At 45.8% G+C, this 21,712-nt stretch overlaps 3 protein-coding genes across 4 annotated transcripts; 2 read left to right on the plus strand and 1 right to left on the minus strand.

Annotated features, from left to right (window-relative positions):
- The first annotated feature begins 1,932 nt into the window (after window positions 1–1,932).
- Window positions 1,933–5,472, plus strand: PAXX (PAXX non-homologous end joining factor). The gene is made up of 7 exons (XM_033137975.1): window positions 1,933–2,087; window positions 2,708–2,771; window positions 3,203–3,252; window positions 3,877–4,067; window positions 4,501–4,584; window positions 4,857–4,956; window positions 5,347–5,472. Exons 1-7 carry the CDS (start codon window positions 1,996–1,998, stop codon window positions 5,384–5,386), a joined length of 621 nt encoding a protein of 206 aa, XP_032993866.1. The 5' UTR covers window positions 1,933–1,995; the 3' UTR covers window positions 5,387–5,472.
- Window positions 5,473–7,322: 1,850 nt separating this feature from the next.
- On the minus strand, window positions 7,323–10,736 carry CLIC3 (chloride intracellular channel 3). Of its 2 annotated transcripts, none has more exons than XM_033137747.1 (6): window positions 10,623–10,736; window positions 8,892–9,001; window positions 8,116–8,241; window positions 7,822–7,928; window positions 7,571–7,725; window positions 7,323–7,481 (listed from the first exon to the last, which is right to left on the minus strand). In XM_033137747.1, exons 2-6 carry the CDS (start codon window positions 8,945–8,947, stop codon window positions 7,323–7,325), a joined length of 603 nt encoding a protein of 200 aa, XP_032993638.1. In that variant the 5' UTR covers window positions 8,948–9,001; window positions 10,623–10,736. The 2 variants fall into 2 exon arrangements, with proteins under 2 accessions (XP_032993638.1, XP_032993637.1); XM_033137746.1 differs by lacking the exon at window positions 10,623–10,736 and adding an exon at window positions 9,848–9,988.
- A 248-nt stretch (window positions 10,737–10,984) lies between these two features.
- Window positions 10,985–21,603, plus strand: GLE1 (GLE1 RNA export mediator). The gene is given in 22 exon segments (XM_033138202.1): window positions 10,985–11,106; window positions 12,146–12,352; window positions 13,157–13,270; window positions 13,997–14,145; window positions 15,018–15,078; window positions 15,682–15,743; window positions 15,745–15,858; window positions 15,860–15,929; window positions 16,316–16,583; window positions 16,789–16,832; window positions 16,834–16,898; window positions 17,228–17,268; window positions 17,271–17,300; window positions 17,553–17,695; window positions 18,216–18,403; window positions 19,026–19,043; window positions 19,045–19,153; window positions 19,563–19,667; window positions 20,255–20,267; window positions 20,270–20,334; window positions 20,728–20,793; window positions 21,232–21,603. Coding segments are annotated over 22 exon segments (2,103 nt in total). The 5' UTR covers window positions 10,985–11,004; the 3' UTR covers window positions 21,301–21,603.
- Window positions 21,604–21,712: the final 109 nt, after the last annotated feature.

The following is a 21,712-nucleotide window of genomic DNA, read 5'->3' on the forward strand; positions in this document are numbered from 1 at the left end:
GCGATGGTTTTCCCAGTAGTGATGTGTGGAAGTGAGAGCTGGACCATCAAGGAGGCTGATCGCCGAAGAATGGATGCTTTTGAATTATGGTGCTGGAGGAGACTCTTGAGAGTCCCATGGACTGCAAGAAGATCAAACTTATCCATTCTGAAGGAAATCAGCCCTGAGGGCTCACTGGAAGGACAGATCCTGAAGCTGAGGCTCCAATACTTTGGCCACCTCATGAGAAGAGAAGACTCCCTGGAAAAGACCCTGATGTTGGGAAAGATGGAGGGCACAAGGAGAAGGGGACGACAGAGGACGAGATGGTGGGACAGTGTTCTCGAAGTGACCAACATGAGTCTGACCAAACTGTGGGAGGCAGTGGAAGACAGGAGGGCCTGGCATGCTCTGGTCCATGGGGTCACGAAGAGTCGGACACGACTAAACGACTCAACAAAAAAACAATAATGTTATTTGAGTTATTTACACCCACCAATAATAATATTAGTAGCAATATTAATAATAATGTTATTACTCACAGCACACCAATAACCACCAGAATAATATTTTTATTACTTATACCCCACTAACAATAATAACATTTAAGTTACTTTGTTGTTGTTGTTCAGTCGTGTCCGACTCTTCGTGACCCCATGGACCAGAGCACGCCAGGCACGCCTATCCTTCACTGCCTCCCGCAGTTTGGCCAAACTCATGCCAGTCGCTTCGAGAACACTGTCCAACCATCTCATCCTCTGTCGTCCCCTTCTTAAGTTATTTAGAACCCACCAATAATAGCGATAGCAATAATATACCACACCAGTAATAATAATTTTTATTATTTATACCCCACTAACAATAATGTTATTTGAGTTATTTAGACCCCACCAATAATAGCAATAGTAATAATTTTAAACGTATACCACACCAATAATAAGAATAATTTTATTATTTATACTCTTAACAGTAATATTTAAATTATTTACATAATCACAATAGCAGCAGCAGCAGCAACAACAACAATTTTCAAAACAACATAAAAAATAAAAAAAATTCCTTCCAGTAGCACCTTAGAGAATTAGATATTTTTAATTTTGTTTTGACTGTGGCAGACCAACACGGCTACCTACCTGTAACAACAACAATTTTGTTGCTTATGGCCCAGCCTGTCAACCCTCCCTGCTGTTCCCCACTGCTATATTATACAGCTGTCAACCCTCCCTGCTGTTTTCCAATGCTATAAAAAGGGAATTTCCCGTAAAAAAGGGAACGGTTGACAGCTATGCGACCCAGAATAAGAATAAGGCACCCACTATGGCTGGCTTCTAGCCCTTATAAAAACAGAATAGAACGTCTCCTAAAAGTTGCGTGGCTTCAAGTTATCAGTGTGCAGATTTTAACAATAGCAACATAACAATAACAAAACAATACAACAACAACAAAAATTACAATAACAATAATAACATAACGTAACAATAACAAAACAACGACAACAATAATAATGGGCTATCGCAACCATTCTGGCCCTTTCCACCTGAGAGGGAATCAAATTCCTTCATGCAATAGAGAGACAATCGCAACCGGAAATTATCCCGGCCCCCCCCTTGCAAATCCGGCACATCCGCAACATTTGCACACTTCCCGCCGTTTGCAAGGAAAAGCAACGGCGATTCAGCTGCAATGCAAATCATTCCTCCTCCATTGCCAAATTTGCAAGCGTTCTGCCGCTTGCAAAAAAAAAAAAGATCGACGGAGATTCAGTGGCGATGCAAACTATCCCAGCCCTTTTGCAAATGGGGCTTTGCAGCCTTCGCACTTTTTGCAAGGCAAAGCAACAGATCCGGTTGCAATGTCGCAGCTCCCTCTGCAGGTCGCTTTGGGAGCGAAACTCCCCATCAGCCCTTGCGACCGGGACAAGGGATGCTGGGAGTTGCAGTCTGCCAACGGCGGAAGGCTTTGCTTCCTGCTCGGCAGACGCCCCGGCGACTGGGTGCCTGTCTCCCTTGGGTGCCCATGGAAGGAACGGGGATCGTCCGCTTGGTGCAACATGAAGGCCAGAGCTTCCTGTGCTATTCCAGCTGCAGCGACGGCTCCCTCCGCTTCCAGTGAGTTGCAAAGGCCAGTTGCAATTGGAAATCATTCCAGCCCCCTTGCAAGTCATTCGCCACATTTGCAAACTTCCTGCTGCTTGCAATCAGAAGCAATGGCGATGCATTTGCCATCAGAAATTATTGCAACCTTTCCGCTGTTTGCAATAAGAAGCAACGGCGATGCAGTTGCAATCAGAAATCAATGCAGCCCCCAATGCACATAATTTTAGTCTCCACATTTGCAAAGGCCAGTTGCAATTTGGAAATCATTCCAGCCCCCTTGCAAGTCATTCTCCACATTTGCAAACTTTTCCCTGCTTGCAATCAGAAGCAACAGCGATACAGTTGCAATCGGAAGTAATTGCAGCCCCCGTTTGACATTATTTTATTCTCCACATTGGCAGACTTTCCGCCGGTTGCAATAAGAAGCAATGGCGATGCAGTTTGCAATCAGAAATTATTGCAACATTTCTGCTGTTTGCAATAAGAAGCAAAGGCGATACAGTGGCAATCGGAAGTTATTGCAGCCCCCGTTGCACGTAATTTCATTCTCCACCTTAGCATACTTTCTGCTGCTTGCAATAAAATTGTTATATAACTCCACCTTTTAACCCTTTCTTCTCCTTTCCCCGCAGCGTCACGAATGCTTGGGATTCCTGGAGCGGCGGCGTTGCTTCGCATGAGTCGGGGGGAAATCAGGTCAATTCTCAAAATCTGCAGGCTTTTTGCAACGGGGCAAATCTTGCAGATGCAACGGGGGTTCAGTTGCAACCTGGTTGTTTGGCTTGCTTTTTTCTGGCTAACAGCGGAAAGTGTGCAAATGTTGAGAATATGCTGGATTTGCAAGGGGGGCTGGGATAATTTCCGGTTGCAATTGTCTCTGTATTGCGTTGGTGGGATTTGCATATTCAGCACAGAAGGCATTAAAGAATTTGATTCCCTTTTGGGTGGAAAGGGCCAGAATGGTTGCAATAGCCCATTATTATTATTATTATTATTATTATTATTATTATTATTATTATTATTATTATTTAGTGTCCCTGATTGTTTGACTTGCCAATTTTTTTAATTTTTATTTTATATATCCCTACTCATATATCCCCGACTAAGCTTTCCCTCTTTCTTTGCAGCCATCTCTGGACGGGCCGGTTTCTTCCGACGATCGGATTTCTCAACTCAAGTGGGTGCTCCCCCTCTCTCCCTATTTAAATGCCCCTTCTTCCGGGGTCTTAGGATCTTGCTGCCTTCAAAATAATGTTGGAATTTATTTTTATACATATATATATATATATAAGCACATAAATGCTTTAGATCGCGGAAATCCAGCTGGGGAAATCCAGCCAAATGGGCGGGGTACAATTACAATTACAATAATTAAATTTATAATACAATTATAATTATATGCCTGAATAACAACAACAACAATAACTATTACTATTATTTCGGATTGTTTCGGGTAACGAATACACTTCGTTACCCGAAACAATCCCTTAATAGTAGTGGTGGTAGTAGTAGTAATGGTAGTAATTTATTGGGAAACCCATCCAGAAGAGCGGGGTATAAGGAATAGAATTGTTGTTGTTTTTATTGTTATATTGTTGTTTTGTTGTTATTACTATTACTACTACCACTATATTATTATTATTATTATTATTATTATTATTATTATTATTATTATTATTATTATTATATCTTTTTTTTTTTTTTACTACTATTCAGGGATTGTTTCGCATAACAAATTGTAACAGGAGATAATGGGAAACCTTGAAGGCAGGCGTCTTAACACTGGCTCCGTTCTCCACAGAGACGCCTTCGAGAGCCAGTCTCCCGTTTTCTCCGTCCGCAATAGTGAGGCCACCCTGACTTTCCAAGACGGCCGAGAGAGTTTGACCTTTGAGCTGCACAAAGACCCCGCCTCCGAGGCCCGGGAGCGAGTTCGGGAGCTCGTCTTCGACTTGGCGGCGCGGGTGCGAGAGCTGGAGAGGCGTCTTGGAGGTTTGTTCCCAAAATTTCCCAGGATGGTCGAGGGAGGAAGGGACCCCAGCGGTCATCTAGGCTGACCCCGGGAGAAGACGGGCGAGGGGACGTTCATGGTCCATGTCCTCTCCAACTGGTTCCAATATGGCCGCCCATGTTGGGAAACCCATCCAGATGGGTGGGGCATAAGGAATACCATTACTACTACTACTACTACTACTACTACTACTACTACTACTACTACTACTACTACTATTATTTTCCCTTTTGTATTTCATCCCGTCAGCTCTCATTTCGAGACAGAAAAGGGGGGTATCAGTTCCATTAAGATATCGATAATAATAACAATTATTGTTGTTGTTGTTGTTGTTGTTGTTGTTGTTATCATCATCATCATTATTATTTGAATGGAACCAACACCCCCTGAATATCTACCAATTTGTCTCCGCAGAAGGTGCCGCTTCTGCTGCTGCTCCGTCGCTGCTTGGGAGCCCCAGGAAGGACATCCAAACGAGCCGGAGTCCCTTTGCGCCTGGTAAGAGGGGCTGCCCCGCTGGGATGGCATATTTGGGGGTCAAAGGAGGCGCTTTCCACATATTATTATTATTATTATTTTATTTATCATTTATCGAAGTGTTGTGTGTGTCTGCGCGCGCGCACACACACACACACACACAGTATAAATACATGTGTGTATGTAAGTATATATGTACGTGTGTGTGTAAACTAATATATTTTATTAATTTTGCTTTGCCCACTCTCTGCATTGGCATATTTGAAAATCCCAGACTTTTCTCTTGCTTGCAGAACCAAGCTTGGCCAGGCTCCGGGCGGGATCCGGCGCAGGGCAAGCGGCAGGCAAGAGGAAGCTCCCCGGAGAGTCCCTCATCAACCCTGGATTCATCCGGTAATTGGTCCACCATGACAGCCGCCATCCAATTAATGTTATTTTAATTTTAGGATGATAATTAGTATCAGTACTTATATTAATAATAATAATATTAATAATAACATATTATTAATTTTATGGTGATAATTAGCATCCATATTATTTTATTTATGTTATTATTAATTATATATTATAATTATTAATTTTATTTCAACTTTATGATGATAATTATTATCGATATTATTTTATTTTGTGATTAATATTTTATTGTTATGATGATGGTATTTATTATGATAACCACCATTATTATTTATTGACGATTTCAATGGCAACGGTACCGTTCTTTGCATGAGGCTCTCTGCACGTGCTGAAGAGCTGCGCTGATCCCAAGCCTATTTCTCCTCCTAGCAAGAAGACTCCCACCGGGGTAGATTTTGAAGATGCCTGAATCGCACAGAGCTGCCAGCTGGTTTTAATGTGTGTGTGTTTGAGAGCCAGTGTGGTGTAGAGGTTAAGAGCAGTAATCTGGTGAACCGGGTTCGCTTCCCCGCTCCTCCACATGCAGCTGCTGGGTGACCTTGGGACAGTCCCACTTCTTTGAAGTCTCTGTGTCATTGAGGGACATTGCCACGCAAGTCTCTCAGCCCCACTCACCCCACAGAGTGTTTGTTGTGGGGGAGGAAGGGAAAGGAGAACGTTAGCCGCTTGGAGACTCCTTCGGGTAGTGATCAAGCGGGATATCAAATCCAAACTCATTATTATTATTATTGCTTTCATTAAATTTATTTCTGATTTTCAATTATGTACATTTCAGTCGTTTTACAACCATTTTAACGGGTCGAAACGACTTCCTCCCCTCCCTTTCTGTGGTTCATTAGATTATTATTTTTTTATTCCGGATTAATTTGATTTAATGAAGAAGAGTTAATTTAATTTAATTTAACAACTTATTTATCCATCTACTTTAAACTTATACTCTGCCAATATAAAATATATTTAAAAATATACACTTTTAAACATATACTCTGCCGATATTCCAATATTTCCAGTTTGTTTGCAATTATTCATAAACCATTTCCATTCTTTTATAAAAAGTTTGTTTTTATTTTTACTTTATTTTTATTTATCTTATCTTATCTTATACATTATTATAATTATTATTTTATCTATTCTTATATTATATTATAATTTTTATTTTATTGATTTTTATATATTCTTATATTATAATTTTTATATTTATTTTCTTTATTATTATATTATAATTATTATAATTATTTTATTTTTATATATTTTTAAATTTTATCTTCTTTATTTCCTCCCTCCCTCCCTTCCTTTCTTCATTTCATTTCATTTCTATACCTGGAGGTCTCAGGGTGCCTTGATTTACTACGGTATTTCCCCGGCAAGTTTTGCCATTTCTGCGTAAGTTCTCCTATCCATCCTTCTTTCGTCGAGACTTATTCATTCCATAACTCCATAACATACATGAGTAAATTTCCATACAATTTGGGTCGTTTTGTCCCTATAACTCCCCAAAGGAAAGCTTTTTATTTTTACAAATGTTATTTTAAACATCTTTTCCCATTCAATATATATATATTCCCAGCAAACGGTTAGATACTGAATCATAATTATTATTAAATTAAAATCATTAAAATTATTATCAAATCATAATTATCAAATCATTAAAATTATTATCAAATCATAATTATCAAATCATTAAAATTATTATCAAATCATAATTATCAAATCATAATTTTTATCAAATCGTTATTAAAATATTATTGAATAATAATAATTATTAAAATTATCAAAACATAATTATGCTCGAATAAAAATTATTGTCGAAAAGCAAAAAGAAAAGAGAGAAAGGATTTACGGTTAAAAACATATGGCGGTTAAAAGGTTAATGTCCAGGATGCGGGTTTCTTGGGGGCTCTCGGAAACATGGCCGCCTGGAGTCGGGGTCCCGGCAAGGTGGAATTCTCTAGTCTCGGCTGCGTCTTCTCCGCCTCGAACCCCAAGGTAGTGGTGGGGTCACAGTGGCCAGGGTCCTCAAGCTGCCCTGGGTTAGGGGAATCGGCCACACTGGGGGTGGCCGCTGGCGGGATCCCATCCTGGAGCCCCCTGGGGTGGGAGGCACCTGCGGGGTCCTGGGTCAAACTCGGGGTGGGGGGGACCGGGGTGGAGGGACCGGCCGCACTGGGGGTCGCTGCCGCTGGGATCCTGTCCTCGAGCCGCCCAGGGTGGGGGGACCGAACATGCCATGGTTACCGCTGCTGGGTTCCGTCCTAGGCCGCCCAGGGTGGCTGCTGCCGGGTTCCCATCCCTGAGCCCCCCGGGGCAGCGGGCACCCATGGGGCCCTGGGCAGCCCCCCATGCCCCTACATTGGCCGGACGACTTCCCGGTAGGCCCGGATGACCTCATCCTCATCCGGGCAGGCATACCAGAACTCTTTGGCCTCTCTGGCCGCCTCCAGGTAGCGCCGGACGCCCCGCATTTCGGCAGGGACCCCCGCCCGGCGGTAATGGCGGCACACCACCTGCAGGGAGGAGGGGCAGGGTCAGAGGTCTGGGCGCGGGGGGGCACATGCGCCCCAGCCGTTTGGGGATCCCCAGAAGTGCTACTCACGTCGACGGTGTTGAGCTTGGGCAGGAGCCGGCAGTCGGCCAGGGTCATGTGCTCGCCGTCCAGGAAGCGGCCCCGGGGGCCCCGGCCCACCTCCAAGGGGGTGTTCAGGTAGCGATCCAGCTTCCAGAGAGCTCGGAAGAGGCTCTCCCGCAGGGCTGGAGGGGGGGCAGAAACACACGGTGATTCGGGGCTCCGCCTACCACCTCGGAACCCCGCCCAGAGCTCCTCCCCCCACCCCAGGGTCCCCCTACCTTCGTCCCGCCCAGCCTCCGGGTTCTTGATGTAGGCCGAGAAGCGACGGAAGACGTCGTCCCCTGCCGCCGCCGACTCCCGATTCCGGACTTCTAGGCTCGGGAAGCTGCCGGGAGACAGAGGCATTGGAGGGGTGCCGGGTTCGAGGTGGGGCGCACTGAGCTCTCGGGGGGGGGGGCGCTAAAGAATTGTTCCCAATTTTCCGGGGGCACGGAAAATTTGAAATGATCCGTTCGCCAATTTATTGGGGTGGATGGCGGGTCCCCGCTTGACCTTTGACCCCTGGCACTCACTTGGGGGGCCCAAGGGTCTCTTCCAGAAACTCCTCGATCTGGAGGGTGTCCGTCTTGGGTTGCCCATCGTACAGCAGCACCGGGAGCTGGGCCCCGGGTGCGAAATCCTTCAGCACATCTGGGGACCTGAAGTGGGGTGAGGTGGGGAGGAAGGGATTGGGACCCCAAAATTTCTCATTCACTTCCCTCCCTCGCTTCCCTTTCCCTTTCTTCTTCCCTCCCTCCCTCCTTCCCTCCCCTCTCTTGATTTCCTCCCTCCCTCCCCTTCCCTCCCTCCCTCCTTCCCTTTCTCTCTCCCTCCCTTCTTTTTCTCTCGCCTTCCCTCCCTCCATTTCCTTCTTTTCCTCCCTCCTTCCCTCACTTCATCTCCTTTCTTTCCTTTCTCCCTCCATTCCATCTCTTCTTTGTCCCTTCATTTCCTTCCTTCCTTCCCTTTTCTTTCTCCCTCCATTCCATCTCTCTTTCCTTTCCTCTCTCCCTTCCTTCCTTCTTTTTCTCCCTCCCTCCTTCCTTCCTTCCCTCCCTCCCGCCCTCCTCCCTCCCTTCATTTCCTTTCTCCCTCCATTCCATCCTTCCTTCTTTTATTCCTCCATTTTCCTTCTCCCTCCGTTTTCCTTCTTCCGTACCTCCATTTCCTTCTTCTCCCTCCCTCCTCCCTCCATTCCACCCCTTCCCTCCCTTCATTTCCTTTCTTCTTTTTCTCCCTTACCTTCCTTCTTTTTCTCCCTCCCTCCCTCCTTCCTTCCTTCCTCCCTTCCCTCTTCCCACCTTCCTACCTCTTGGTATCCACGGTGGTCAGCGTGAAAGGCACCCCTTTGAGGAGAAGGACCATGAAGAGCCGTTGGCACGAGGGGCAGGAACCGATGCTCTCGCCGTCCTCGCTCGCCTAAAGACCAGGAAGAGGAAGGAAGTAGACGGATTGGACATGTATCCTGATTCTGAAATACGGCAAATATACTCCTTTCCTCTTTCTTTTTCTCCTTCCTCTTTCCTTCCTCCTTTCCTTCTTCCCTTCCTCCCTATCTCCTTTCCTTCCTTCCCTTCCTTTTGTGTTTCACGATGATGATTGCTATTATTATTATTATTATTATTAGTCCCTATTTTTATTGGAGAAACAGAGGGTCTGGCATTGTCTTCTGTCCCTTCCTTCCCTCCGTCCCTTCCCTCCCTTTCTTCTTTCCTTCCCTCCTCCTTTCTCTTCCTTCCTTCCCCCTTCCTCTCCTTCCTTCTTCCCTTCCCTTCTCCTTTCTTTTTTCTTTCCTCTCCTTCCTCCCACCCCCTCCCTTTCCCCTTTCATTCTTTTGTCCTTCCCTTCCCTCCCTCCCTCCCTCCCTTTCCTTTTTCCTTCCTTCCTCTCCTTCGTCCTTTCTTTTCCTTCCTCCTTTCCTCCCTTCCCTTCCTTTGGTCTTTCCCTTTTCCTTCCAATCCTTCCTTTCTTCCTGCTTTCCTTCTTCCTTTTGTCCTTCCTTCCTTCCCGCTTCCTTTCCTGTACTTTATTTCACTTTATATCATTTCACTTTATGTTATTTTACATCTAGCCCAACCAACAGCAATGCAGCAATCTTATTTCATTTCATTTCCTTCCATTTTACATCTAGCCAACCCCCTGCAATGCAGGAATCTCACACTAAAAATTATAGAGTTCTTGAGCCCAAAGGAACCCCAGGGTCATCTAGTCTGACCCCCCCCCCCGCAATGCAGGAATCCTATTTTATTCTATTTTACATCGCACCTTGACAAAGAGCTGGATCTTGGAGCTCTCCGCCATCCTGCTCGGGAGCCGGGAAGAGAACAGGCAGCTGGGCAGAGCTGCGTTCGAATCCCTTTCAAGAGGCGAACAAGCCCCACCTAAACTTGCACCGGCTGCATTCCTCCTGTGCAAATCTCCACGCCCTTGCAAATCAGGTTTATTCTCGGCATTTGCAGACTTTAAGCAGTTTGCAAAAAAAAGAAAAGAAAAGCAATGGGCATGAGAGATAGACTCGCTATCTCAATATATCCTGATATTTCCCCTGCACATCTCAATATCTCTATGAAGCTCCATATATTTCTCGGTACATCCTTAAATCGCAATATTGCAACAATAATAAAGAATAAAAATAAGTAAATAATAAATAATCGCAAATTGCGATATATATCTCGATATAGCCTGATCAATTTCCATATCTCTATGGAATCGAGATATAGCTCGATATGCCTGTATAATATTGCAATATATATCCCGATATATGTATATCAATTCCAGTTTCTCAATACAGGTACCACTGTTCAGTATATCTATATAAATCTCAACGTAGGGCGCATCAATCAATCAATCAATCAATACCCCGCCCCCAAACCCCTATCGGCCTAGGCCGGGCCAGCTGTGACTCGAGACCTTCCTGCCCGCTCAGAGGCCAATCCGCCTGTCAATCAACGTCGTAAGTGGGCCCTGCCTTCCACTTGAATCTTTCCCGCCTGCTCATAGGCCAAACGGCGTGTCATTCAAAGGCGGTCGCGAGCCTCACCTTCCCGCTACAGACGACAACGAGCGTCGCGCCCGCTCATAGGCAAAGCGGAATGTCATTCAATGTCGTGCGCGGGCTCTGCCTTCCACTTGAATCTTTCCCGCCCGCCCGCTCATAGGCGAAGTGGACCTCACGTCGCTCGCGGGGCACGCCTTCCACCTACTGCTCATAGGCCAAGCAGACTGTCACTCAACGTCATCCGCGAGCTCTCGCTTTCCCGTCGTCCTTTTCCTGCTGCTCATAGGCTACTCGGCCCGTCACTCACGGGCTGACCGAGACGCTGCGACGTTCTGCTTCCGCCTTGCACCGGAAGCGGCGTCCCGGTTGCCAAGGATACGCGGCCTAGTCGTGGTTTGTTTTCTTCCTCCTGCGCCGGGGCGCCATGGGCTCGGAGCGGCTCCGCGGGACGGCGGTGGAGGCGCTGCGGGCCAGCGGCAAAGGGCGGCTCCGCTACAGCCCTCACTGGAGCGCCGAGCTGGGACAGGTACGGGAAAGCTCCATGAATTGAAATAATTGAAGTAAAATAAAATAAAATAAGCTCTGAATGGGGTGGGGGGCAGGTGGGCCGCCCCCATTGGGTAGGAAGAAATAGAAAGAGGCTGAATAAAAGAGAAAGGAATAAAAATCTGAATTAATAAAAATGATTGGAAATGAATGGATATCCTCCACCCCGCCCCGGTTAATGAGAATTATTGAAGGCACCAAGGAGCTTGTTTTATTGGTGACTAGCAGGCCCGGCCACGCGTTGCTGTGGCTATGTGTGTGAAATTAGGAAGAAGAAAATAGGATTAAGGAAGCTGGTTTGGCAGGAGTGGAGGAGGAGGAGGAGGAGGTCGGCAGGGGGAAGCTTTTGTAGCTGAAGTACCAGTATAGCCGTCGCTATAGGTCCAAAAATGGGGTTTTTACCTTGCGTAGGTGTGACATTTGTATACCCCATATAGCTAGGAACACTCCCATAGTGGCATGTGGCGTTGCTTCCAAATTTCATCGCTGTCGCTCAAGCGGTTTCGGTGGAAAGTGGAAACCAACGGACATGGACAGTTCACACACACACACACACACACACACACATATGGATTATTATTACTTTACTTACGGAAGATACTCACCAAGGAGCTTGTTGGCTTCTATTGTTGTTGTTATTATTGTTATTGTTATTATTGTTGTCATTAAAGACACTTTGTTGGTTTCTATTATTATCATTATTATTGACACTCATCAAGGAGCTTGTTGGTTTCCATTATTATTATTATGAAAGACACATTATTGGTTTTTATTATTAATATTTCTATTTCTATTCCTATTATATTCTATTATTATTATTATTGACATTCATCAAGGAGCTTGTTGGTTTCTATTATTACTATTATTAAAGACATCTTGTTGGTTTCTGTTATTATTATTAAAAACACTCACCTTGTTGGTGTCTATTATTATTATTATTATTATTATTAACACCAAAGAGCTTGTTTATTCTTATTCTTATTATTGAGAATTCCCACACGCCACCTTGTCGCCTCCAGGAAATCTTGGAAGGCTATCGATCGCCCCCAGAGCTGTCCCCCCACGCTGGATGGGTCCTCGGAAGAATTGCCCTCTCGCCTCGCGAGGAGACACCGGAGGGATCGGCGCTCGGCGAAGCCGCTCTTCCCGAAGTTGCGCCGCCCGCGCTCCCTGTTTCTCCACATGGAGCGACCGCCCCCCATGTGGAAGCACCAAGAGTCACTCAGGTAACGCCCTCTGTCTTGGTGGAATTGAGTTTGGCTCTCCTCTCCTTTTCTCCTCTCCTCTCTTTGTTTCCTCTCCTTGTTTCCTATCCTAGGTCCTTCTGTCCTATCCTTCTATCCTATCATATCCTATCCAGTTATCCTTGTCTCCTATCCTTGTTTCCTATCCTATCCTTCTGTCCTATTGTATCCTATCCTCCTATTGAGAGCCAGTGTAGTGTAGTGGTTAAGAGCGGTAGATTTGTAATCTGGGGAACTGGGTTCGCATCTCCACTCCTCCACATGCAGCTGCTGGGTGACCTTGGGCTAGTCACCCTTCTCTGAAGTCTCTCAGCCCTACTCACCTCACAGAGCGTTTGTTGTGGGGGAGGAAGGGAAAGGAGAATGTGAGCCGCTTGGAGACTCCTTCGGGTAGTGATAAAGCGGGATATCAAATCCAAACTCTTCTTCTCCCTATCCTATCCTTGTTTCCTATCCTCTCCTTCTCTCCTCGTTTCCTCTCCTTGTTTCCTATCCTATCCTTGTTTCCTATCCTATCCTTTAGTCCTATCTTTCTATCCTATTGTATCCTATCCTCTTATCCTGTCTTTGTTTCCCATCCTATCCTATCCTTCTGTCCTATCCTTTTCTCCTATCCTTCCGTCAATCGGATAATTGGAAAATGATAGTTATATGGCTTGCCCATATCCTGTATATTAATACGATATTAACGTGTATTGTGACTCGAAACAACCTGCCGGAGAGCCCTTTCCCGTTTCCTTCCGAGTTCTGTCTCTCCTCACCCGGTCCCCTTTTCCCACCCCACAGCGCTGCGAGAAGCGGAGGGATCCGCCGAGCAAGCTGGAGGCGCCCATCGCGAAAGGCCCCGGGATCGAGGGCCTGCTGCGCTTGTACGAACGGATCCAGGCGGCAGAGGGCGAGGTGAGTGGGATCATCTCCAGACATTCCTGGTGAGGAACGGTTGAAGGAGCTGGGAATGTTGAGCTTGGGAAAAGGAGACCCACCAATACACATCTCCAGATCTTCCTGGTGAGGAACGGTTGAAGGAGTTGGGGATGTTGAGCTTGGGAAAAGGAGAGCCATCCATAAACATCTCCAGATGTTCCTGGTGAGGAATGGTTGAAGGAGTTGGGGATGTTGAGCTTGGGAAAAGGAGAGCTGTCCTCAAAACATCTCCAGATGTTCCTGGTGAGGAACAGTTGAAGGAGTTGGGGATGTCAAGCTTGGAAAAAGGAGAACCATTCATAAACATCTCCAGATGTTCCTGGTGAGGAACAGTTGAAGGAGCTGGGGATATTTTGGGCAGAAAAACCAGAACCGCCCTCAAAACATCTCCAGATCTTCCTGGTGAGGAACGGTTTGAAGGAGCTGGGGATGTTGAGCTTAGGAAAAGGAGAGCCGTCCTCAAAACATTTCCAGATCTTCTTGGTGAGGAATGGTTTGAAGGAGCTGGGGTTGTTGAGCTTGGAAAGATGAGGGCCGTCCTCAAACCATCTCAACATCTCCAGATCTTCCTTGTGAGGAACTGTTTGAAGGACCTGGAGATCTTGAGCCGAGATCCACCTCCAGATACCTCCAGGTCCTTCCTGCGGGAGGCCAGCTTCCAAAACATGGCCGCCCCACGATCCCCCTTTTCCCGACCTCCAGGAGGAGCTGGAACGCCGCTTGGAATTGCAGGATCGGGCTGGCCGGGCGGCTTGGTGTGAATCCTGGGAATTGCTGAAGCGCTTTGACGAATTGAGGGAGCTCAAGTACCACCAAGAATGGCAGCATCTGCGGCAGGAAATGGAGAAGAGGTGAAAGGAAGTCCCCTTTGATAATAATATCACTGAATATTATTTTATTTACGTTATAGTTTATTTCACCTAAAAGAGCATTTGGTAATAACATAACAATATTATTTTAAGTTTGAGTTTGTTTCACTTAAACAAAATAACATTTGATAATACATAACCGATATTATTTTATTTAATTTTGAGTATATTTTACTTAAATCAGATAACATTCGTTTATTGGTGAAACGTTTATCAGAATGTTTGTTTGAATCTGTTTGTGAAATGTTTATTTTTTGAAATGTTTTGACATTTATTTAAACATTTGAATGTTTATTTGTTGAAACGTTTATTTACAGTGGTGCCCCCGCTAGACGAAAATAATTTGTTCTAACGAATTTTTCGTCTAGCGGTTTTTTCGTGTAGTGAAGCGGCAATGACAGCCGCGCTCCGCTAAACGAAAAAAAAAAAAGACGAAAATTTTTCGTCTTGCGAAGCAGCCCCATTGACTTTTTCGTCTTGCGGGGCAGCTTCCGCTATACGAATGCCGTTCGTCAAGCGAGTTTTTCGTCTAGCGAGGCATTCGTCTAGCGGGGCACCACTGTATTTAAAGGTTTATTTGAGTATTTAGTGATTTAAATGTTGTATGTCAAAGCATTCATTTAAACCTTTATTTAAATATTTAGCAGGTTGAAATGTTTCTTTAAAGCTTTATTGGAATATTTATTTGTCGAAATGTTTATTAAAGGTTTATTTGAACGCTTAGTTGTTGAAATGCTGATTTAAAGGCCAATCGGTGCGTTTATCTGTTGAGACGTTTTTAATGAAAAGATTTGTATTGAGGCTTTGATTTGGAAGAAAATCACAATGTTTCAATCTTTCCCATTGCTTCCCAGCTCCAAAGAAGCCCAAGGGCAGCAGGAGAAGCTCAAGGAGGAACATCAGCGCCGGGCAAAGGTTTGGGGCGGGCTCTGGGTTCGAGGGGGAGAAGGGGAAGCTCTCGAACTCGGCTCTGGGCCGCCGGGTGACTCCTGAGATCCTCTCCTCCCAGGACGGTTTCTGGGAGCCAAGATCCCCACTTTCTGGCGGGGCGGGCAACCCCTGGCCCTGCCTCTCCTGGCCCCGCCTCTCCCTCCCTGGCTCACCTCTCCCTGGCCCCGCCTCTCCCTCCCTGGCCCTGCCTCTCCCTGGCCCTGCCTCGCCCATCCCTTGCCCCCCTCTCCCTCCAACACACCTGGGCCTTCCTCTCCATGCCCCGCCTCTCCTCCCTGGCCCTTCCTCCATGGCTTCCACCTCTCCCTCCCTGGCCTGCCTCTCCATGGTTCCGCTCTCCCTCCTGGCCCCACCTCTCCCTCCCTTGGCCCTTCCTCGCCCGGTCTGATCCACGCCTCTCCGTGGCCCCGCCTCCGCCTGTCCCTCCCCCAGCCCCTTTACCTCCTGACTCCGCCTCTTTCCCTGGCCCCGCCTCTCCCTCCCTGGCCCACCCTTCTGTCCCCAACCCTGCCTCTCCCTACCCCGGCCCGGCCTCTCACTCCCTGACTCCGCTCTCCCTCCTCCAAGCTCCTGAGCCGGAAGCTTCGTGAGGCGGAGCAGCGGCGCCTCCGGCAGGAGACATGGAGTGCCAGCACGGGAAGAGGGCCAGGGGCGGCTTCAGCACCTCTACGCTGTCCAGGAGAGCTCCTGCACATTACCCAGAGCCTCGGTCGTTGACTGCCGGCAACCTGGCCCCACCGATTTGGGCTGGCTATGCCAACCGCGGCAACCAGATCTGCGGGGAGGTCTCCGCACTGGTGCGGCTGGCCAGCGAGGTGAGGGCAGCGGCAGCAGGTCCTTTCCTTCCTTCCTTCCTTTTCTCTCTCTCCTTCCTTTTTTCATTCCCTTACTTTCTTCCCTTCCTTCTTTTCCTTCCTTCTTTCCCTTTCCCTTTCTTTCTTTTCACATTTCCCTTCCTTCCTTCCTCCTTCCTTCCTTCCTTCCTTCCTTCCTTCCTACCTACCTACCCTACCCTACCTTTCCTTGCTTTCTCTTTCTTCTGGCATTTCCTTCCTTCCTCCTTTCCTTTCCTTTCCTTTCCCTCCTTCTCTTCGGTTCTCTTCCCTTCTTTCTTTCATTTCCTTCTGTACTTCCTTCCATTCTTCCTTCTTGCTTTCCTCTTGCCTTTTTCTCTCTTTTGCCTATCTTGTCCTTCCCTCAGGTCCCTTCCAATCCTTTTAAGATCTGGCGATCCCTTTCCCTTCTCGTGTTTCCAGAAAGGATTCCCGGATGCCAGCCGAGTGTGGCCCTTGGCCGACCAAGCGCTCCTGGAAATGCAGAGCCCTCGTCTCCTGGACTGCGGGAAGAGCTCTTGCTCGCTGCCGAACAGAGGATAGCGGCAGGAGGAAGCGGCGGCGGCGGCAGCCCAGACGGAGAGGAAAAAAACGAGAAAATGCCCAGCCTGAAGCCAGAAAAAGCCCCCGTCCAGAGTCTGGAAAGGCCCGGAGAAAAACGGTGTGTTCTCACCAGAGAGTAAATATATTGAAATGAATACACACACAGATACACTATATGTATGTATATATGTGTGGTGTGTGTGGTGTGTGTGTGTGTGTGTGTGTTATATATGTGTGTGTGTGTATATATATATATGTATGTGTATGTGTGGTATATATACTATGTGAATATCCTCAGGGCTGCAGGTGAAGCCCGACGAAAAGACCCTCCAGTGGTACCAGGCATCTTCAGGACCAATTGGACCAGTGTGTGGATTCCTTTGGTTCCCTGGCCAACAGCAAAGACAGCAGGTAGTGCCCCTCCCCCTTTTGGGAGCCCCCAGATCCCCAGGCGATTTCCCCCGGATCTCAGACAGTTCCCCAGATCCCGTATGGTCCCCGGATCCTCGGATTGATTCACTGCATCCTTTACACAAGTCCCTGGATCCCTCTACGATTCCCGGATCCCTTTGTCCTGCAGCTCTCTGGCGGAACTCACCAGGCCCTCTACCAGGAAGTGGCGGGGCCGACCAATGGGGATCCCGAATTCCGGGCATGGGTTTTTTGGGGGGGAGTGTGTGTTTGCTGGGTGGGAAAATCTCAAATGCCGATGATTCTTTCTGCCTCCGCCCCTTTTTCCAGGAGAAGAAAATAAAGATGGATCTGCAGAAAGCCGTCACCACCCTGTCAGTCAAATCTCGACCAGAGCAGGTCAGCAAGGGGCTGTTCCTTTCCACTTCCTCCTCTATATCCACTTTACGGTTTCCCAGTTTTCCCTCCCTTCCTCTTCCTTTCCCCTAATTTTTCTCCGCTTCCTCTTCCCTTTTCCTGTTTCCCAATTTTTCCTCTGCTTCCTCCTCCCCTTTTCCGGTTTCCCAATTCCCCTCCACCTTCCTCCCTCCTTGATCCCCCTTTTAATTCCTTCACTCGTTCACAAATTTTTCCCTCCGCTTTTCCTTCCAGGATCCCAGCTGAAGGAGATATTTGACAAAATCAATGCTCTCCTCTCCGGAAAACCCGTCCGGTCCGGAGGTCAGAGCGTCTCCGTCGCTCTGCATCCCGAAGGTCTCAAATTTGCCTATTACAAACTTGCAGAAAAATTTGTGGTAAGTTTTGGGGAATTTTCCCCAAATCCCCCCCCCCCCTTGGAGAGGACATTCCGACTTCCAGAGAGCCGCTTTTCCAACCAAAACAAGGGAAGCACAATTGGAATTACAGCACCCTCGTTGCAAATCTGGTCAGAACTTGCAGTATCCCGCCTGTTAGCGAGGCAGAAATCCTACAAAAGCCCAAATTTGCAGAATGCCACCTGTTTGCAAGGAGAAAAGTCCCACAGAAGCCCAAATTTGCAGAATTCCACCTGTTTGCAAGGATAAAAGTTCCACAAAGCCCAAATGGTTGTTATGCCCTTCTAGATCTAATAGATCATTATTTTTAAGTTGACATCAATCTCTTATCAAGAAAGCAGGCTGCTTATAATATAATGTAATTAAAGGACATTACAATGCTAGTGCAATGAAATTCAAGCAATGCAATGCAAAAGAGATAAAACTGAATTAAATTAAAGGACATTCAGTGCAGTGCTAAGGATGCCAACTCCTAACGTTGGTTACCCCCACCCCCCAGAAACAGGGAGAGGAACGAAGTGGCTTCTCACCACGAGGCGGCCTCCCCATCGCCGTGGTGGCATCAGGGATCTGGGCAGTGCCACCCCAAGGTGGGCGAACTTCTGCTGGCCCACCGCACAGGAAGTGTCCCTACGCTGTTCTGTCCGCCGGCGCTCAGGAAGGGGCTTCCGCGGAGGAATACCGAAGGTGATTCCTCGGCAGTAACGGCGGGCAGGGGGGAATTGGAGGCGGAGCGCAGGATAGAAACTCGATGCATAATAGTTTTATTTATTTATTTATTTATTATTACTTAATACCTAAGCCGAGAATGGGGCCCGCCTCTGAAACTAGGAGCCAAACCGAAACCCACATCCTTTCCATTTTCCGAAATGGGTTCATGGATGCGTTTCCTGTCCTTTGGAATCATTTGTCCTATTATTATTATTATTATTATTTATTATTATTATTATTATTATTATTTTTATTATTTCACCCGGTGGAGCTTCCTTTCCATTGATAGTTTTGAGGTTGGTTTGGTGAATATTCCAAATTGTGAAACAGGAAAGTTAATTTATGTGTGTTTGTGTGTGTGATATTTTAAGGTTGGTTAAATGAGTATTCTAAATTGCGAAACAGGAAATTTAATTCTATATATATTAAGGTTGGTTAAACAAATCTTACAAATTGAAAATGAAATTTAATTAAATCTGTGGATGGATTGATGGATGGATAGATTGATGAATGGATGGATGGATGGATTGGTGGACGGATGGATGGACGGATGGATGGACAGATGGATGGATTGAACTTCTCCCCTTCCGGCCCACAGGCTCCTGGGCTACCAGGCATGATTCAAAGCTGGAGCCTCAGGACAACTTCCTGAAACGGATGTCTGGAATGATCCGGCTGTACGCCGCTATCCTTCAACTCCGCTGGCCGTACGGGGACGGACAGGGGGTACGGATTCCGAAAATGGGGGTTGGGTCCCAGGATTTGGGGTTGGGCTAGATGACCCTGGGCTCCCTTCCAGGGCGGATAATATTCTTTTTAAAAAAAATCCTTTAAATTTTTTTAAATGAATTTCTTTTAGAAAAATCTTTTAAAAATGGATTTTTAAAAAAATCCGATGAATTTCTTTTTTAAAAAATGGTTTAAAAAAAAATTAAATCAAGTCTTACCGACTAGAGATTTGAATCTTGGTTTCAATCGATCCGATTTCATCAAGTCTTACTGAGTAGGGATTTGAATCGCGATTTCAATCGATTCGATTTAAATCAACTCATACTGACTAGGGATTTGAATCACGATTTCAGTTGATTCAATTTCAGTTGATCCGATTTCAGTCCAGTCTTTCCCCCTTTCCCAGAACCACCCGCACGGACTCAACCAGGCCTGGCGCTGGCTGGCCCAGATCCTGAACTTGGAACCCCTGGCGGACGTGACAGCCACCGTCCTCTTCGATTTCCTGGAGGTGGGTCTCAGGCGTCCATGGCAGGGGGGAGGTGCATCGATTGCAAATTGGCCATTTTGTGCGGGTATCATTGGGTTATTGTTTTATTTTATTTATTTATTTATTTTGCAATCATATTTTTTTTTTTTAGTTTTCAATTACGAAATCCAACGTGAGCATATAGCAATTGAAAATTGGCTCTTTTATGGGGGTTATCATTGGGTTATTATTTTTATTTTAGTTACAGGTGGGTAGCCGTGTTGGTCTGCCATAGTCGAAACAAAATAAAAATTCTTTCCAGTAGCACCTTAGAGACCAACTGAGTTTGTTCTTGGTATGAGCTTTCGTGTGCATGCACACGAAAGCTCATACCAAGAACAAAATCATTGGTCTCTAAGGTGCTACTGGAAAGAATTTTTATTTTATTTTACTTACTTTATTTTATTTATTTTATTGTTTTTTATTATTATTGTTATTATTATTATTGCATAGTATTGTTTATTGTTTTATTATTATTGGTTTTTATTGTTTTTATTGTTGTTTTATTATTGATTTTATTGTTTTTTTAAAAATATATTGTTGTTGTTGTTACTATTTGCCTCCCGCAGGTCTGTGGCAACGCTCCATGAAAGTCTACCAGGCCCAGTTTTGGAAGATGATCGTCTTGCTCAGAGAAGAGTATCTCCAAGGTATTGCCGATCACGTTTAATTAAAATTTGCAATCCTTCCACATTTGCAATAAAGCAACGGGACCCAGTTGCAACGAAATAATTCCATTGCAAATCAGGTTTGCTGTCAAGATCTGCAAGTTTTCTCCTGTTTGCAATAAAAAGCAATGGAGATAAGTTGCAATGGAAATTATTCCGTTGCATATCAGGTTTCTGTCAAATCCACGGGCTTTCTGCTGTTTGCAATTAAAAGCATTGGGATAAATTCGCAGGCTTTCTGCCGTTGGCAATAAATAGCAACGGAGATAATTGCAATGGAAATATTTCTCCTTCATTGCAAATCAGGTGGATTCCCAAAATTGGTAAGCTCCCTTTCCGCCGTTGGCAATCAAAAACTTCCTCTTGCTCCCTGCAGGATCGAAGCCATCACCGGTGCCGTGGAAATGGGGTCGTTCATAAGGTTGAAGCAGTTTTTGGAGGTAAGGCTCTCTCTGCCTCGCCCTTTGCAAATCCCGCCCGAGTGACAGAGGTACCCTCGAAGTTATTGCATTATTGCACCATTCTCCAATTTGCAGAATTCCCGCTGTTTGCAATGAAAAGCCACACAGATCCAGTAGCAATGGAAATTAATCCTGCCCCTATTACAAATTAGGTGGATTCTCAAAATTTGCAGATTTTCTACTGTTTGCAATGAAAAGCCGCAGAGATCCAGGTGCAATTGGAATTTCTGCATTCCTTTTGCTTCATTCCCAAATTTGCAGAATCTCCACTTTTTTCATAAAAAGCATACAGATACATGGCATGGATGTAAACCGCTTTGGGATTTTTCTTGGAAATGTAAAGCAGTATTGCAATGAAATAATAATAATAATAATAATAATAATAATAATAATAATATTCTCCCTCCTCCTTCCCAGGAATGTTTGCGGCGGAACGAAATCCCCCTCCCCAAGGGATTTCTGCCCCCGTCCTTTTGGAGGTTGTGACCCTGACCCAGGGTTTTCCGGGCCTTCCAGAAACTGATAGCGCCAAAATCCAGAATATGGTTTGATAATTAATTTTCAATTTAAATTTATTTTTTTAAATTTCGTAATTTGATAATTAATTTTAATTTTAAATTTCACAATTTTGATTTTTGATTCTGACGTGATCAGGACACGATGAGATTTCCCTGCCGTTCCCGACGGGAATAGTATCCGTCAGACTTGGAAGGAAATAATGGAATTTTTATTTTTGGAGGGTATTCCGGGAATACACCTGAGAACTGCTTGGAATATTAAAATGGAATTTTGTGCAACCCAACGTTTCTGGGGATGCCTGTTTTCAAAGCCAAGGAGGGATTTGAAGGGTTTCTGGAAGGAGGAATTTGAAGGGGGTTCCGGAAGGAGGGTTTTCTAG

Source organism: Lacerta agilis, chromosome Z, assembly GCF_009819535.1.
Source record: "Lacerta agilis isolate rLacAgi1 chromosome Z, rLacAgi1.pri, whole genome shotgun sequence".
In the NCBI taxonomy this organism is placed as follows: domain Eukaryota; kingdom Metazoa; phylum Chordata; class Lepidosauria; order Squamata; family Lacertidae; genus Lacerta; species Lacerta agilis.